The sequence below is a fragment of the Lasiosphaeria miniovina genome (assembly GCF_030549165.1).
Source record: "Lasiosphaeria miniovina strain SMH2392-1A chromosome Unknown B0T26scaffold_2, whole genome shotgun sequence".
Taxonomy (NCBI): domain Eukaryota; kingdom Fungi; phylum Ascomycota; class Sordariomycetes; order Sordariales; family Lasiosphaeriaceae; genus Lasiosphaeria; species Lasiosphaeria miniovina.
This window is the reverse complement of record NW_026848221.1, coordinates 969,290-982,912: the sequence shown is the minus strand read 5'-3', so window position 1 is coordinate 982,912 and position 13,623 is coordinate 969,290. Positions and strand designations below refer to the sequence as shown.

General features: G+C 52.9%; 4 protein-coding genes across 4 annotated transcripts; 2 read left to right on the top strand and 2 right to left on the bottom strand.

The window, feature by feature from the left end:
* Positions 1 to 2,794: 2,794 nt before the first annotated feature.
* B0T26DRAFT_111742 (DNA glycosylase) lies at positions 2,795 to 4,258 on the bottom strand. The gene has a single exon (XM_060433282.1). The coding sequence runs from the start codon at positions 4,164 to 4,166 to the stop codon at positions 3,003 to 3,005; it is 1,164 nt and encodes a 387-aa protein (XP_060299856.1). The 5' UTR covers positions 4,167 to 4,258; the 3' UTR covers positions 2,795 to 3,002.
* Positions 4,259 to 5,606: 1,348 nt separating this feature from the next.
* On the top strand, positions 5,607 to 6,851 carry B0T26DRAFT_868384 (uncharacterized protein; the record flags this gene model as incomplete). The annotated part of the gene is made up of 5 exons (XM_060447864.1): positions 5,607 to 5,778; positions 5,862 to 6,358; positions 6,420 to 6,512; positions 6,570 to 6,669; positions 6,738 to 6,851. The coding sequence occupies exons 1-5, from the start codon at positions 5,695 to 5,697 to the stop codon at positions 6,849 to 6,851; spliced, it is 888 nt and encodes a 295-aa protein (XP_060299855.1). The 5' UTR covers positions 5,607 to 5,694.
* A 1,458-nt stretch (positions 6,852 to 8,309) lies between these two features.
* Positions 8,310 to 9,886, top strand: B0T26DRAFT_636716 (Anp1-domain-containing protein; the record flags this gene model as incomplete). The annotated part of the gene is made up of 6 exons (XM_060436858.1): positions 8,310 to 8,482; positions 8,589 to 9,217; positions 9,287 to 9,334; positions 9,389 to 9,469; positions 9,533 to 9,667; positions 9,738 to 9,886. The coding sequence occupies 6 exons, from the start codon at positions 8,310 to 8,312 to the stop codon at positions 9,884 to 9,886; spliced, it is 1,215 nt and encodes a 404-aa protein (XP_060299854.1).
* Positions 9,887 to 11,414: 1,528 nt separating this feature from the next.
* B0T26DRAFT_692606 (cytochrome b-c1 complex subunit 7) lies at positions 11,415 to 12,652 on the bottom strand. The gene is made up of 2 exons (XM_060441169.1): positions 12,204 to 12,652; positions 11,415 to 12,099 (listed from the first exon to the last, which is right to left on the bottom strand). Exons 1-2 carry the CDS (start codon positions 12,308 to 12,310, stop codon positions 11,841 to 11,843), a joined length of 366 nt encoding a protein of 121 aa, XP_060299853.1. The 5' UTR covers positions 12,311 to 12,652; the 3' UTR covers positions 11,415 to 11,840.
* Between the last annotated feature and the right edge of the window lie 971 nt (positions 12,653 to 13,623).

Below are 13,623 nucleotides of genomic sequence, written 5' to 3'. Positions count from 1 at the left end.
TCTTTCAGGTTCCATGCTTGAAGTTTGAACAATGAACACAGCATCCCCCGATGGCACATTTCGCAGGCTACTGCTTCCTTCCGTGGTCGACGGCGGCGGCAGCGATGTCTCATGTTCGCTAGCTACGCCGCACGCCTTTACAACACACTCTGGGAAGGGGCTAGCATTGAAGCTCGTGGGAATTCCCATCGGCCAACCCGTGGAACAGGTAGGCTACTTGTGTCCTGCAGATTGCGGGCACGTCTATTCTACGTACACGTACAAATAGTCCAGAGTTTGGCGTTGGTAGAGCTGGTTGAGCGAGCTACATTATGTGCATCACTGCATACATGCAACTGCATACATTTCTTAGGCTCACGGAGTACGGACACGGAGCATGACGTATCGGCTTTTAGTGTACGGCGATGTCTCCCCACTGCAGTGGTGTTGTTTGCGCTGCGGTGCAGCAGCCCTTCAAGGTTGCTTAGGCGGCGGCAATCGGGACTCTGCCACAGACAGTGCGTGCATGTGCCCTCTCCCCGGGGCCCAACTGAGGTGGTCCTCGATCCCTAGACCGTTTTACAAGCGGCATGGGTCATGACGTAGGCTCCTAGCACGCGGCGGGGAGTGAGGAAAGGGCGGCGGGCGGGAGCCCAGCAATCCCAGGGTCCTCTCGGAATAGAAACACGCCCTGTTTGCTTCCGATGCTTGTTGCTGTGATTGGCACTTGGAGCAACACGAGAATACGGACGAAAAGAGAAGAAAAAAACAAGACAGAATCCTAGCGAAGGCTCGGCGGGCATCCACGAGGGGATGTCGATCCGACAGATTGTTCGGCTTTTGGTGCCCCCACTATTCCTTTGCACTGAAATTCAGAATGTGCTTGCCAAATTGGCCAATCCTGCGCTGCTCTTTGAGGCCCGCTTTTTCTTTCGTGTCTCTCGGGCGATCTGAGAAATGCATGAAAACGGTTACATTTGAGCGAAATCCGACAATCGAAGATCTTCCACGCACGCATTGGATCGACTTTCAAGTTTCGTCTGCCACGGCAACAACATCCTCTGATTCTGGAAACCCAAACTCTCCCCGGGAGCCCCGGTAACCTACCTCGTGTTTTCATTTTCCGTACTCCTTGTAGGCTTGCGCAGCACGTGTATGTACTGTCTTTACGGAATAGTGTTGATCGTCAATTGTCCCACTCCGCCTGAGGCCTGCGGAAACATTATCTGCGCCATGCCACTAATGCTGCACGTTATCACCCGCCAGTGGCCGCCACAGGCTTTTTGATGTTTCTCGATAGGTCTAGAGCTCAAATTGAATCTAAGGGTGTTTTATCAGCTACGCCCACCCCCTTTCAGCTCCCCCAGGGACGACCAACAGGCAGGCCGCCTGGGCTGCTGGGGGGACGATGCGATGCGATGGCTGCCGCTGGGCCCGCAGACCGCTGGGTCTGGCCATGGCCACCCTCACGTCCCTCCCTATCGGGCCCTCGCGAATCTTAAGTCTTGTCCGGATGAAAAACAGTGACGTGTGAAACGCCGAGAATAGCGAAGCGCTCAAGGACAACTCTTTAAGATAGAATTTTGCTAGGCGTTCCCGAGTCCGAAACTCTAATCTCATAGGATATCACAACTATAGTGTGTTTTCATGTATTCTTCTCGCGAGTGTTTATCATCCTCGCCCCTCACCAACGAGCGTTGCCCCCTTTACAAGATCTTAGCTGCGCCTTGACAGGCGTCTTAGCGCAGAGTCTGTGAGCATAGCCACGAGTAGCACGAGAGGAGGCAACAAAGCCAACGCCAACACCAACAATGCCAACAGCTCTCCATCTGTGCAGCTACAACAAATAGCAGAGCTTGGTCCTGGCGGCGCCAAGAAGGCAAGCGAAACGGTTGAGGTGTGCAACTGTGCGTCCGACCTGCCGTCCGTGCCGCAGGCCCGTCATCGGCCATCGACGCTTGCGACGAACAAGGTGGGTGGCGAGCCGCAAGGCCTGTTCTCTCTGAAGTCTGTGGGGTGCGCGCGTGTGTGTGACAACAAGCACTAGACAGAGGGCTATGGCATGAAAATGGAGAAAAAAGAGAAAGAAAAAAAGGGTCCATCTCTGCAGAGCTATTTTGGTACAGGATGGAGGCCGTGTGTAGTCATTCCGAGGTCTAAATACTACATTAAGATCAGAACTCCGCCAGCGACAAGGTTGAGCCTCTTCGTTAGCCAGATCACGATCTCCAGTGATCGATCCAAGCTGAATGGGAGTGGGGTTTCAGAGTGGAGTTTTTTTCCTCTATGTTAGTCACGCGTGGTCGTCGTTTTCCCACAGCTAATGGCGATAATTTTGAAATTTGCCTCCCTACGCACGAGGAGAAGGCTAAATCCCAGTTTTTCTTCCTTTTTTCCACTTTCTGGGGACCGCACTCTTCCTGAGCACGTGTCAATTCTCCCGTTTTCCTTGCTGGGTGCTCTGTCTTTTCTGGCGCGGCTGAAAGCCTTGAAACGCTCCGCCAAGTTCTTCCTCGTGTTGTTTCAACGGGTAATATTCCGCGGGCCGCTTGAAACACATGATGCCATGGACGACGCGTCACGCTTTGTGACCAGCTGGGCTGTATAATTGCATTGTTTAAAAACCTTGTTTTTTTTCTCTTGTCTTCTGCACTCTAAATGCCGGCTCTTATTAGATTCACTGCAAAGAAGCAAGTGACTTGATAGGGCTAAAATGGTCTAAAACGGTCTTCCATAGTCGGTCTTGGTTTACAGACCATCGTATCGTTATTTCCGGACTCACCGCCGTGAATTCATCAATGGCAGGAGATCATTCAGACCAGTCCCGTTTGTAGGCAGGTATAGGAGAACTGCTGGACTTCTTGTTAGAATTATTGATAGCCCTTACAAGAGACAAGCTATCACGTTATCTATCATGTCTAGGTTTCGTTACCTTGGTGAACATCAATGGTGGATATCAGCTGCAATAATCACGCCGAACCACATACCAACGAAAGACCTCAAAGATGAGATGCGGTCGTGGCTCATTCCATCGTGCTAACGTCCGTCTCCTCAACCCTCCACATGTACCACATGAAGAGACTCCGATAGGGTTTGAACCTGTCACTGATCTCCTCCATTTCCTTCTCGCTCATATATTTCCACTTGCCGCCCTTGGCCTTTAGCTTTGCAATGTCCCTCCTGACAAAGGCCGCCATGCCACGTTGGACGCCAAGATCGCCCAGCGAGAAGACGTCCATGCGCTTGAGGCCGAAGCAGGCAAACATCTCGACGCTCCAGCGCCCGAGACCGCGCACGGCGATCAATTTCTCGACGATTTCCTCGTAGGGCGCGTCTGCGAGCATTTGCGCCGACAGCTCCCCCGAGTCAAATTTCTCAGCGAGGCCAATTATGTACTCGGCCTTCCGCTGTGAGAGACCGGCAGTCCGGAGCGTTTCAAGCGGCGTGGGCGCGACCTGCGAGGGATGTGGAAATCGCCGTCGGCCCGAGGAGGAGGAGCCAGTACTCATGATTTCTTGTGGCACCTCGCTCCCATCGCTGAACAGGGCGACGAAGCGGCCCTTAATGGCCTTTGCAGCCGCACCGCTCACCTGCTGAGAGATGATGCCGCTGGCAAGTGCCTCAAAAGGATCAATCTCTTCGGACAACCCCTCGGATGAGAACAGGCGACAGTGATGGTTCTCAATGAGTGACCGCATGCGCTCGTCAACCTTGATGAGGTGAGCGCAGGCTTCTTCGAGTATGTTTTCAGTCGTCGTCCTTGGGGCCTTAGAGCTCCCCGTTGGCGCTTTAGACGGCGACGCGGCATCGGCCGGCCTGGAGGCAACGATGCGCGACGTCTTTGGGGAGAAAAGGGGGGCGTTCGTTTTGTTTGGGTCCGCCAGGCGACTGATGGCCGCGGACTTGGGCTTTTTCACAGGGGTTGACCTGTTCACCTGGGTCTTCTCAGCCATAAGACCCACGGCATTGGGGGTCGGAGTTGCAGGGAGCTCCTGATTATTCTTACGGGCCCGGCGTCTTGGAGGAGTCGAGGGCGCTTCCTCTTCGGCAGGCGCGGGGGGAGGTGCCGGGTCTTTGGCAGGCGCCTTCCTCTTCCGCACGGCGGGAAGGGCCGACGGAGGCAGCGCGTCAGCTAAGACAGTGCTACTGACAAGAGCACTGAGCCGGGCAGATCTGCGGGATGCCATCTTAGAGAGTTTTCAGACTGCCTTGATGATGAGATGCGCCAAATGCGAGGCGAGAAGATCAAGACGCAGAATCGCAATTGAAGTAATGTTGAAGCACAGACAAGGCACCGTGTAGAGACAGAAATGGCGGAGAGGGAAATTCTAGTGCTTGCGTGCCGCGTGACAAATCATGCAACGAGACTTCCATGCACGGGAACTTGGAGGCAGCAGAGCGGCGGGCTACGACTTCCCCAAGTGAGACGCGCCCGTCAGACGCCATGTCCCAGTTGAGTTTAGGCGCGATCGCCTGCTCACGTGAGAATCTCTGAGAGGAACGTGCCCGTCTGACGATAACGCTACGAATTTTGTTTCTCACATTTTGACATAACTGTACACTACTAAGTACGATCAGCGCTGGTCTCCGAGACTCTAGTCTAGCTACCTTCCTTATGCTCGTCGTGGTTGCTCTCTATGCCCGGTGACAGTCGCCGTTTTACTTCCCAGACTCAAGTGGCCGTTCAGCCTATACCTTACATCACCAGCACTTCTATACTGACTCTACTTAGGTAGGTAAGGTATCTCATCTCAGGGCACTGTATCTGCCCACGTCTGATTTGGAGCAATTTCTAGTATGAGCTCACCAGTCAAGTCTGTCTTAATCGCCATTCAACGTTGGTCTAACCCAACTCTGCAACTACATGCGAAAATGTGGTGTGCAAGCCGCAACAGTGGTAGGAATATGTGCCCAATTTTGCAGGTAGTTGCTCTTGCCGCCTCGCCACAGGTGGAATTCCGCCTCTCCACGGATCGAGCGGAATTCCTCATCATTGGATGACTAGAAATTTCCTTGTACCTTAGTGCAGATCGTGCTCTTGCCACAGGGTAAAGCATCGACATCGTGCGTGTTGACGCCGGCCTCGTCCAATCATCTAAAGAGGCCAACGCATGTATGTCATAAAGTCCTATGCTTTTGTTTAGAATCTGACTTCGAAGCCCTAGGTTCACTCACCCTAAATCTTTCCTTACCGCGTGCCAACCCCCCGTACGCGGACTCTAGGCCGACTCGGCCGACTCGGGGTGAGGGACCGGCGGTAGGATCCACTACCTGACCTAACCTACCAACCCACCGGCGGTCTAGTTCTAGCACATTGGAAGGTATATCGGCGAAGTGATTCAACATGTTGAAAGCTCGAGGGCTCTCATGTCGCTCTGCGTATCCTTACGCGTATATGTACTCGGTTGGGATAAGAAACATGCCGAATCTTGTATTCCTACTCCTGCGCTAAGCTATAGCCTGGCATAATGGGTATAAATGAACCATCATCATAGCTGCACTGAACTGCTGAGTCTCGGAAATTACTAAGTATTTTGAACACAAACATTCGTCCATGATGGCGCCCTCAAGCAGAATTATGGAGCTCGCCTCCCTCATCTAGGAGCATGCCGCCACCTTTGATCAGTACCTTGCCAGCCACAACATGCCACGCCGTCATTTGATGAGTCTTGGCCGCCGGTGCTGGAGCTGCCCGAGCATATATCAGCAGTACAGATGGCTGCAGCTGTGGCTGCTGAGGAGCTACAGACACTTCTCATGGGGCCCGTGGGCACAAATTTTTATGAACTCCAGAGCAAGGTCAGTATATAATAATTCTTCGCCTGTGTGAGCTGCCCTGAGGAGGCTGCCGTCAGTAGTGTAGCTAATATGGCCATATTTAGTCAAGCTACATGATCAGCGTAGATGCGGTGCCCAAATTCAAGCTCGCCCACACCTTCCCCCTGGACACCACGACCACAATACCGCAGATGGCCGTGGCCGCTAAGCTCGAGGAAGCCGATGCCCGGCGCATCATTCGGCAGGCCATCACCAATGGAATCTTTACCGAACCTACTAAAGAAACCATCGGCCACTCGGCTCAGTCTCGCGCCATTGCCACCGTCTCCTTCCTCCGCGAGACCCTCGAGCTATTCTGTGAGAACATATGGGCAGCGGGACCCGGCCTTACCAAGGCCATAGAGCGCTGGCCCGGCTCGCAGGAGCCGACCCAAACAGGCTTCAACATCACCATGGGAACCGAGCTGCCATATTGGCCGGAATTGGCCAAGGACCCCGAAATGGTTGGGCGCTTCCGTGACTGCATGAATTTTATTGCTTCCGGGCACGGCTTGAAGATGGATTTCATTCTTGACAACTACGACTGGGCCGCTGGGGCATCGTCAGGGGGGCTCTACTGACATCATAGCTCTCGCACTTGCCGAGCGGCTGCCCTCGTTCAGATTTCTAGTCCAGGATCTGCCCGAAGTCATTGCCGAGGCCCCTAAAGACAAAAACCCCAGGGTCGAGTTCCAGGCCCACGACTTCTTCACCGAGTAGCCCGTCAAGGGCGCCGACATCTTTATCCTTCGCTATATTATGCACGACTGGAGCGACAAGTACTGCTGTCAGATCCTCCAGAATCTGATTCCGGCGCTGAAGCCGGGAACCCGCATCGTTCTCAACGAACAGGCCCTTTCTGCACCCAACACTGTCAGCAAGTATCAAGAGCGCATCAGCGTTACTTCGATCTGCTCATGTGGCGGCTGCTCAATGGCAAGGAGCGAGACGAAGACGACTGGCGCAGCTTGGTGGAGGGAACGGAAAGACAATTCAGGATCACCCAGACCATCAGTCCGCAGGGATCTGACCTCCAGATCATCGAAGTCACTTAGCAGGGCTAGAAGGCCCAGGCAGGAAGTGACATGAGAGGGCTGCGCCAGAGTGGCTTTCGAGACGAAAAAATGATCCGACGGACACAGGAAAAATAAGAGAAGAAAACTAGAAAAATATTAACTACATGTTGAGAGTTGGAGCCTAATACTGAGTTGTGAGTAATTGTAAGAGACTGGTATCCAACAGTATTGACACTAGCCATCTCTCCATGGGAGTGCTAAAGTAGGTAACGAGTCTGCTCGCATGAAAGTCGACCTCAATCAAACAAGCATGTATTTTTAAGACCAACACATATTTGCAGTCACTGACCGACCGTATTTGCATCTTGATACGGTATGCGGTTGGTGATAAGGGCACTTACCAACGGTGTAACACGAAAACAGGGGCGCTTCGATTGGGGGGGAAGAAGCAAAGGGGGACACTGTTTACCCTAACCCGCAGTCCTGACGTGTATTTACGCGTGTTCCGAGCCCCCGGGGCGGAGTTGGTACCAACGAATATATTGCCGAGTTTGACCGTCAGGAGCTGTTCGCTTTTGAATGTCGGATGTGAGTGAAGAAAGAGTTAATGCCTGTGATCATTGTCCAAGAGTCCGATGTATTGCATACCAGGTAATCATGTTAGCGTAATCGAAATTGGCTGTCTGTCAGCTCGGATTTCGACCTTAAATTTTACAAAGTAATTGAAATCTCGTCATCCTTGTCGGCCGCCGTGGCCTGACGTTTTTCACACGAATTGATGTTACGACGAAGAAAGAAAATGAAGGATAAATAAGCATATTGTAGTGCCTACAATGCCGTCGTATCGAGTCTCACACGCCAACGCCGAGTCATTCCTTGGAATTTCCGTAGATTAGCGAGATGGGACTTGTCTAGATTCTGGAGACGGGTTGCAATCCAAACCTGGAATCTAAAGCGGGCTGCGCAATATGGGGCGTGGGTGGCCCCCTTTTTAGCGAATGGCGAGCCATTAGACGCTTTCCTATCGAATTATAGCGTACCTAGGGTACTACGGATAAGGCACCCCAGTCCTGTAGTACAGCTCCTGCCACAGCATTCAAGCCTGCCAGCACGAGGATCTCACATTTGCTCTCATTCCTTGAACAAACCTCCATGCCATCACCAAACGAAACGCGACGGCAGACGACGTGAACGAGAAAAGCCGCAACGCTCCTCTGCACCCGGTACCGCGGATACGGGTATATACGACGGCAGTTTCTTGTCAGCTCCTCGCGGCGCGCGGAGAATTTTCGCGTCCCCCATTCCCGTCGTACGTCGCTGTGGCCCACGAGCCCGTCCCGGACGGTCCCACGGTCCCACGGTCTCACGGAAATCCCGTCGATTGGCACTCGTCGCATTGTATCCGAGCACAAAGGGACGGCGGGAGGATTCTTTGATCTCACCTACTTGCTATTGATCATCTAGGGTGGTGCCGAGGGCCACCCGGTGACCTCGACAATGCTTCTCCCTAAGGGCGGCGTCAGCTGGAAAGCTGCACGGGCAAACCTACCACCTACTAGGGCGATATGGGTCTTCTTGATGAGGACTCGGGTTCTTCTATTTCTCGTCGTTGCAGGCATCACATTATTACTATGGCGTGGCATCAGATCCTCTGCGTCAGAGATGCAAAAGTCGGTTGTCCTCTTCCTCGCCCTTCCGTTTCCCGCCTGTGCACGCACACCTAGTACCGTACCTATGATCAAGATTACTAACCTGTCATGTTTCCACTGATCACAGTTTCTACTGCTGGGGGCCCTCAAAATCCCCCATGGACATGACACTAAACGAGCAAGTGGCCTGGAACGCCCATCACAACACGCCCGCCCTCTGGAACCACCACGCCCCCGTTGAAGTCAAGTCCCCGTCCATCACGCACGCCGACCTGAACCCGATCAAGTCGACGCCCAAGGGCGTCACCAACCGCGAACGGGTTCTCATTCTCACCCCCCTCAAGGATGCCTCCCGCTTTCTCTCCAAATACTTTGAGCTGCTTGTCCAGCTCACCTACCCCCACGACCTGATTGACCTCGCCTTTCTAGTCGGCGACACCTCCGACGACACCCTCGCGGTACTTGGTGCCGAGCTCGAGCGGATCCAAAAGCGCCCAGACAACACGGCTTTCAGAAGCGTTTTAGTGGTCGAGAAGGACTTTGGGTTCACGCTCAGCCAGGACGTCAAGGACCGGCACTCGTTTGAGGCCCAAGGGCCGCGCCGGAAAGCAATGGGCAAGGCGCGGAACTACCTCTTGGCGACGGCACTTAAGTCCGACCATTCCTGGGTATACTGGAGAGATGTGGACATCCAGGACAGCGCCCCTCAAATCCTCGAGGAGTTCATGGAGCACAATCGGGACATTCTCGTGCCAAGTATGTAATCCTCGCAGTGTCTCGCCTACCCCCATCTTGTTATGGGTGCGGCTAACAACAATCACGCAGATGTCTGGTTCCATCGGTACGAAAAAGGACGCGATATTGAAGGAAGATGTGAGTATCAGCTCGATATGTGGTAATGCATGAACTTGGCTAACCAGTCAACAGTCGACTATAACTCGTGGGTCGAGTCTGAGCAAGGCCTAAAACTAGCCGCGAGTCTTGGGAAAGACGTGGTCCTTGCCGAGGGTGTGTTATTTGATGTGCTGACCACTTTCATGAGCCTGGCACGGCTGACACTTTTCTTTCCAGGCTACAAGCAATACGACACTGGCCGGCTCTACATGGCCAAAATGGGCAACTGGCACGACGACAAGCACAAAGAGATTGAGCTTGATGGTATTGGTGGCGTTAACATTCTTGTCAAGGCAGACGTCCACAGATCAGGTATGTTTCTTGCTACTACCTCATTTCTGAGGTTCTGATGCACGGACTCTTGCGCTGACACGAGAGCTAGGTATCAACTTCCCGTGTTATGCCTTTGAGAACCAGGCCGAGACAGAGGGCTTCGCAAAAATGGCCAAGAGGGCAGGCTATGAAGTCTACGGCTTGCCCAACTACGTCGTGTGGCACATCGACACGGAAGAGAAGGGCGGTAACGCATAGAAAACCAAGCCCTTGGTTTAATTTTTGGCTACCGTTAGCGGCGCGCCGTAATAACTCTTTGTTTTAGTTCTTGTATGCGCCGTTGGAGGACGCGCAGCTTTTTATCGATTTCGCGGAAATCGATCACTCTGTGCGGTTGGGAACGCAGGGTGCTGCTTGTACGAAGGCCTACGATACACATAACCAGATCACTCATGTTTCGGCTGCTACCTTTTTTTTTAAAGAGATGAGAGCGAAATGGGAAAAGACACAGACTATGGCGTTTTTGGGGTGAGGTCGGGAGTGAAATTGGAAGGGAATTTTTCTTACTTTTTCTCACCCTGGATTTTCTATTTTTGTTCATTTATTATCTCTGTCGGATTATTATTTTTCTTGTTCAGGTTTTTTTTTTTTTTAGGCAAGCTAATCAAGCCTAGCCACCAGAGAGCATCTTCGCAGACGGGCTAAATTTAGCACAGAGATACCAAAGTCTGCCCTTGTCTGGGCCATGTTTTTTCTCAAGCCACCTGCCTATTCGCCTGTTTCTCGCTCTCTCTTTCTTGTCCGGGGAGCATTTCCATGTTTATGCTTGGAGGGCCCATATCTCGCGTTCTGCGTTACGATCTAATACCGGGAGGAGGGGGTTCTCACATATTTTCACTGGCGGGATTTCTCTTATTAGATTAGCTGAGCGGTTCTTTCATTGCGTTTTTCTTTCACGATTGGCGGGCTGTCCAAACGGGTTGGGATTTTTGAAGTCTAAACGTATGAAGGGATTAATTCATTAACGATAGATGGTTATTTGGAGGTAGATATCCCGACTGGCCGGATCTGCTCTGTTTTAGTCTGTCACTCAGTCCTGATGTGCTTGATTTTGTGTAGTAATGTACTTACTCTAGTTCGTGTCTCTTGTATGTACATACAATCCAATCTTTGAATGTTTGTTACTTAGTGGGGAACTCTGAAAGGCCTTGATAACTTACGGCTCGCTCTGAAGGTGGTTCGCTGAGCGAGGTAGCTGTTATTAGGATCCCTATTATAGAATCTTCCTCGCTTCCAGCCAGTGGTCCTTTAGTCACCGTGCAGAACAACTTGTCGGTTCGAATTATGCAGCTATCTTCTGCGTATACACTACCGACTTCGTACTTAATTGTTCTATAGAGGCTATTTTCTATCTTAGAAATACCTACCTATCAAAGGCTTTTACTAGCCGGTATACCCCGCTGTGATCTTTACTATTTGCAAGCAAGTATCTAGGTACTACACCAACAAACATTCGGGGATTGGACTATGCCTGTGTGCGGACGTGCCTTAGGCGTCTTGTAGGCAGTGAGTGGGTAGGGAGATACTCTTCTACTAGACATGGATCATTAGGAAACACGGGGGGAAGGAACACGGCAATCCTAGATTCAAAAGATAAATAATTGCTGGGATTAGGTGGCTGCGTCATTGTGGTAGCTACAGACTTGTAGAGTTTCTTCACTGCGGTGTCAAGACAGCTTCGAAGAAAATAAAAGATAGGATATAAATGATTTACTCAGGTATTTGCCTCGTGTATAACTTGATGTTGGTTTACGTGAGTACGAGATCCGCCGTCGCTCCTATCGACACTCTGGCGGGTTGATATAGACATTGTAAAGTCTCGATGCTCAAAAGAGCTAAGTCAATTGCAACTCCCCTTCTTCTCCTGAAGGTGTAGGATACGCGACTGTCACCTGGGCAATCTTGAGCTGGGAAAACGGCGATCGGGGTTCTAATTGATGGAACGGATGCCCCTAGAGGCTATACACACAACATTGCTGCTCGACTTTGTAAGCAATGGCCCTCACCCGCAACAAACGTCTAAGGTCTTGAAAGCGCAACCTTCGTCTCCTGTAAATGTACATTGGTTTGTGCTGCGAGTTGCGGTCCTCCTCTTCATTCCGCCCGCCCAGCACGCAAGCCTCAACTACCCCCCTAAACAAAACATCGAGACTCAGTGCTTCTTGGCAATTGTCAGGGTATCCAGCGCCGCGCGCTCCTTCTCCTCGGCCTCAACCTCCCGCAATATCGGACCAAGGTACTCGACATCCTCCTCGGGCTTGGTCCATTCCGCCTTGGGCAGGATCTTCTGCTGCATGCTGAGCTGCTGGGCGCGGCGGATGCGGTAGATGCGGTCGTAGCTCTCGCGGGGCGGCAGGCGGCTCAGCGCCTTGAGCACCGTCTCGTTCTCCTCCGAGATGAGATCGTCGGTGCTGTTACGGGGGGTCAGCCATCGACGCGGACGGGGTCAGCGGGGGCGCACGGGGGGCAGCCGCAATGGCGGTAGCAGAGTTGGCGACTGGGAAGCGAAACTCACCGGAGACCCATCTTGCGGTAGCCGGCCTGGTTGACGTACATCTGCGCCAGGGGCTGCAGCATCTTGACCAGCCAAGGCCGCTTGCTGATGAAGGGGGCTAGAGACATGGCGGGCAGTTTTCGGCTCTCTCGGTGGGTTTCCGGGGAGGTGGGACAGCTTCAATTGAGGTTTATCTGTCTGCGTTGCCAAATTGCCGCGAAGTCAGACGTAGGCACGTCCGGAGCTCTGCCGAAAAACACACTAGCTCCAGTAGCTCGTGCCTGACTTTGACTCCTGGATGCCTGAGGCTAAAAAGGTGGCAACTTTTGGAGCGGACATGGGCCAACCAGGCAGGTGCCTGTGGGGGCGAGCTATGAGGTAATGTCCGCCAAGATCTGTACGCCGCTGATAACATGCATGATAACGCTCCAAATCTGCTTTCACAGGGAAGTCCCAAGTTTCACAGGCTCCGTCGGAGTTTTGGAGATTCGAAACCAACAAGAGCAAAATTTCAATAGACTCGCTCGACAGAGACATCGGGAGGCTCGGGAATCAGATGAGATGACAACCTGGGAACTTGTGGGCTCCGGACCGGCAGATTTTCTTTAGAGCCCTGAAGACCGAGGTCGGCTATCCGTACCTATCCGTATCCGTGCAGAGCACCTCCAACAACGAGGGGCCATCCACCTCGGTGCTGTGCCTATCCCTCGTCTGGAAACCGAACCCGCGCATTCTGGACTGGCCATCCATTTCACTTTTTACACATGTACATGTACCTGCGGTACAGCGGTGACATAATTCTGCCTCCAGCCCAGGATTGCTAGCGATTGGGTAGACAGGCGCCATTTAGCGGGCCAACCACTGTGGTAGCACTGCGCATCCTGTCGGTCGGTACTCACCGGCGCCGCTGCTATCGGTTTCTTGGCGCACTCCGTCATTTCCACTCCTCACGATTCTCAGAACGCGAGGCCAACTTCCCCTCCACCACCCTCGCCTCCAGCGTGCGAGCCCAACTACGGGTAACCCTTCCGCCCGGCTCTAAAACAGCAGCATTCACGAGCTAAAGCGCATGGACGGCAACGATTACTAGGAGCAGTTCAGGGCCGCTGACCTCCTCCGCGGCATCTTTCCCCGCACCTCGTGACGACGGGCAAACCAGCAATACCTGATCCTAGAGTAACTTTCTCGACCCAGAGGCCCAGGCTGAGGCTGGAAGAGTGGGGGTTTGTGTGTCTGGGCGTGTGCGTCTGCGTGTGCGGCTGCGTGGGAGAAACGAGGAAAAGAGACCAACGGCTTGTCGAATCTCTCTGCCAACGCCATCGTCTGACCCCCGACCCGCGCAAAGTCGATTTTCTGGACGAGGCATGTCTCTCGACGAGCCACACCTTGTGGCCTCGCCCCAAGCACCGAAATCATATCCCAACCCGACAAGGGAAGCTCT

Excerpts from the sequence above, each read along its gene's own strand:
- B0T26DRAFT_111742 (XM_060433282.1), bottom strand. The coding sequence starts at position 4,166 with ATGGCATCCCGCAGATCTGCCCGGCTCAGTGCTCTTGTCAGTAGCACT.
- B0T26DRAFT_692606 (XM_060441169.1), bottom strand. The coding sequence starts at position 12,310 with ATGTCTCTAGCCCCCTTCATCAGCAAGCGGCCTTGGCTGGTCAAGATG. Across the intron at positions 12,100-12,203 it reads TACCGCAAGATGGGTCTCCG|CACCGACGATCTCATCTCGG; the intron begins GTGAGTTTCGCT and ends CCCCCGTAACAG.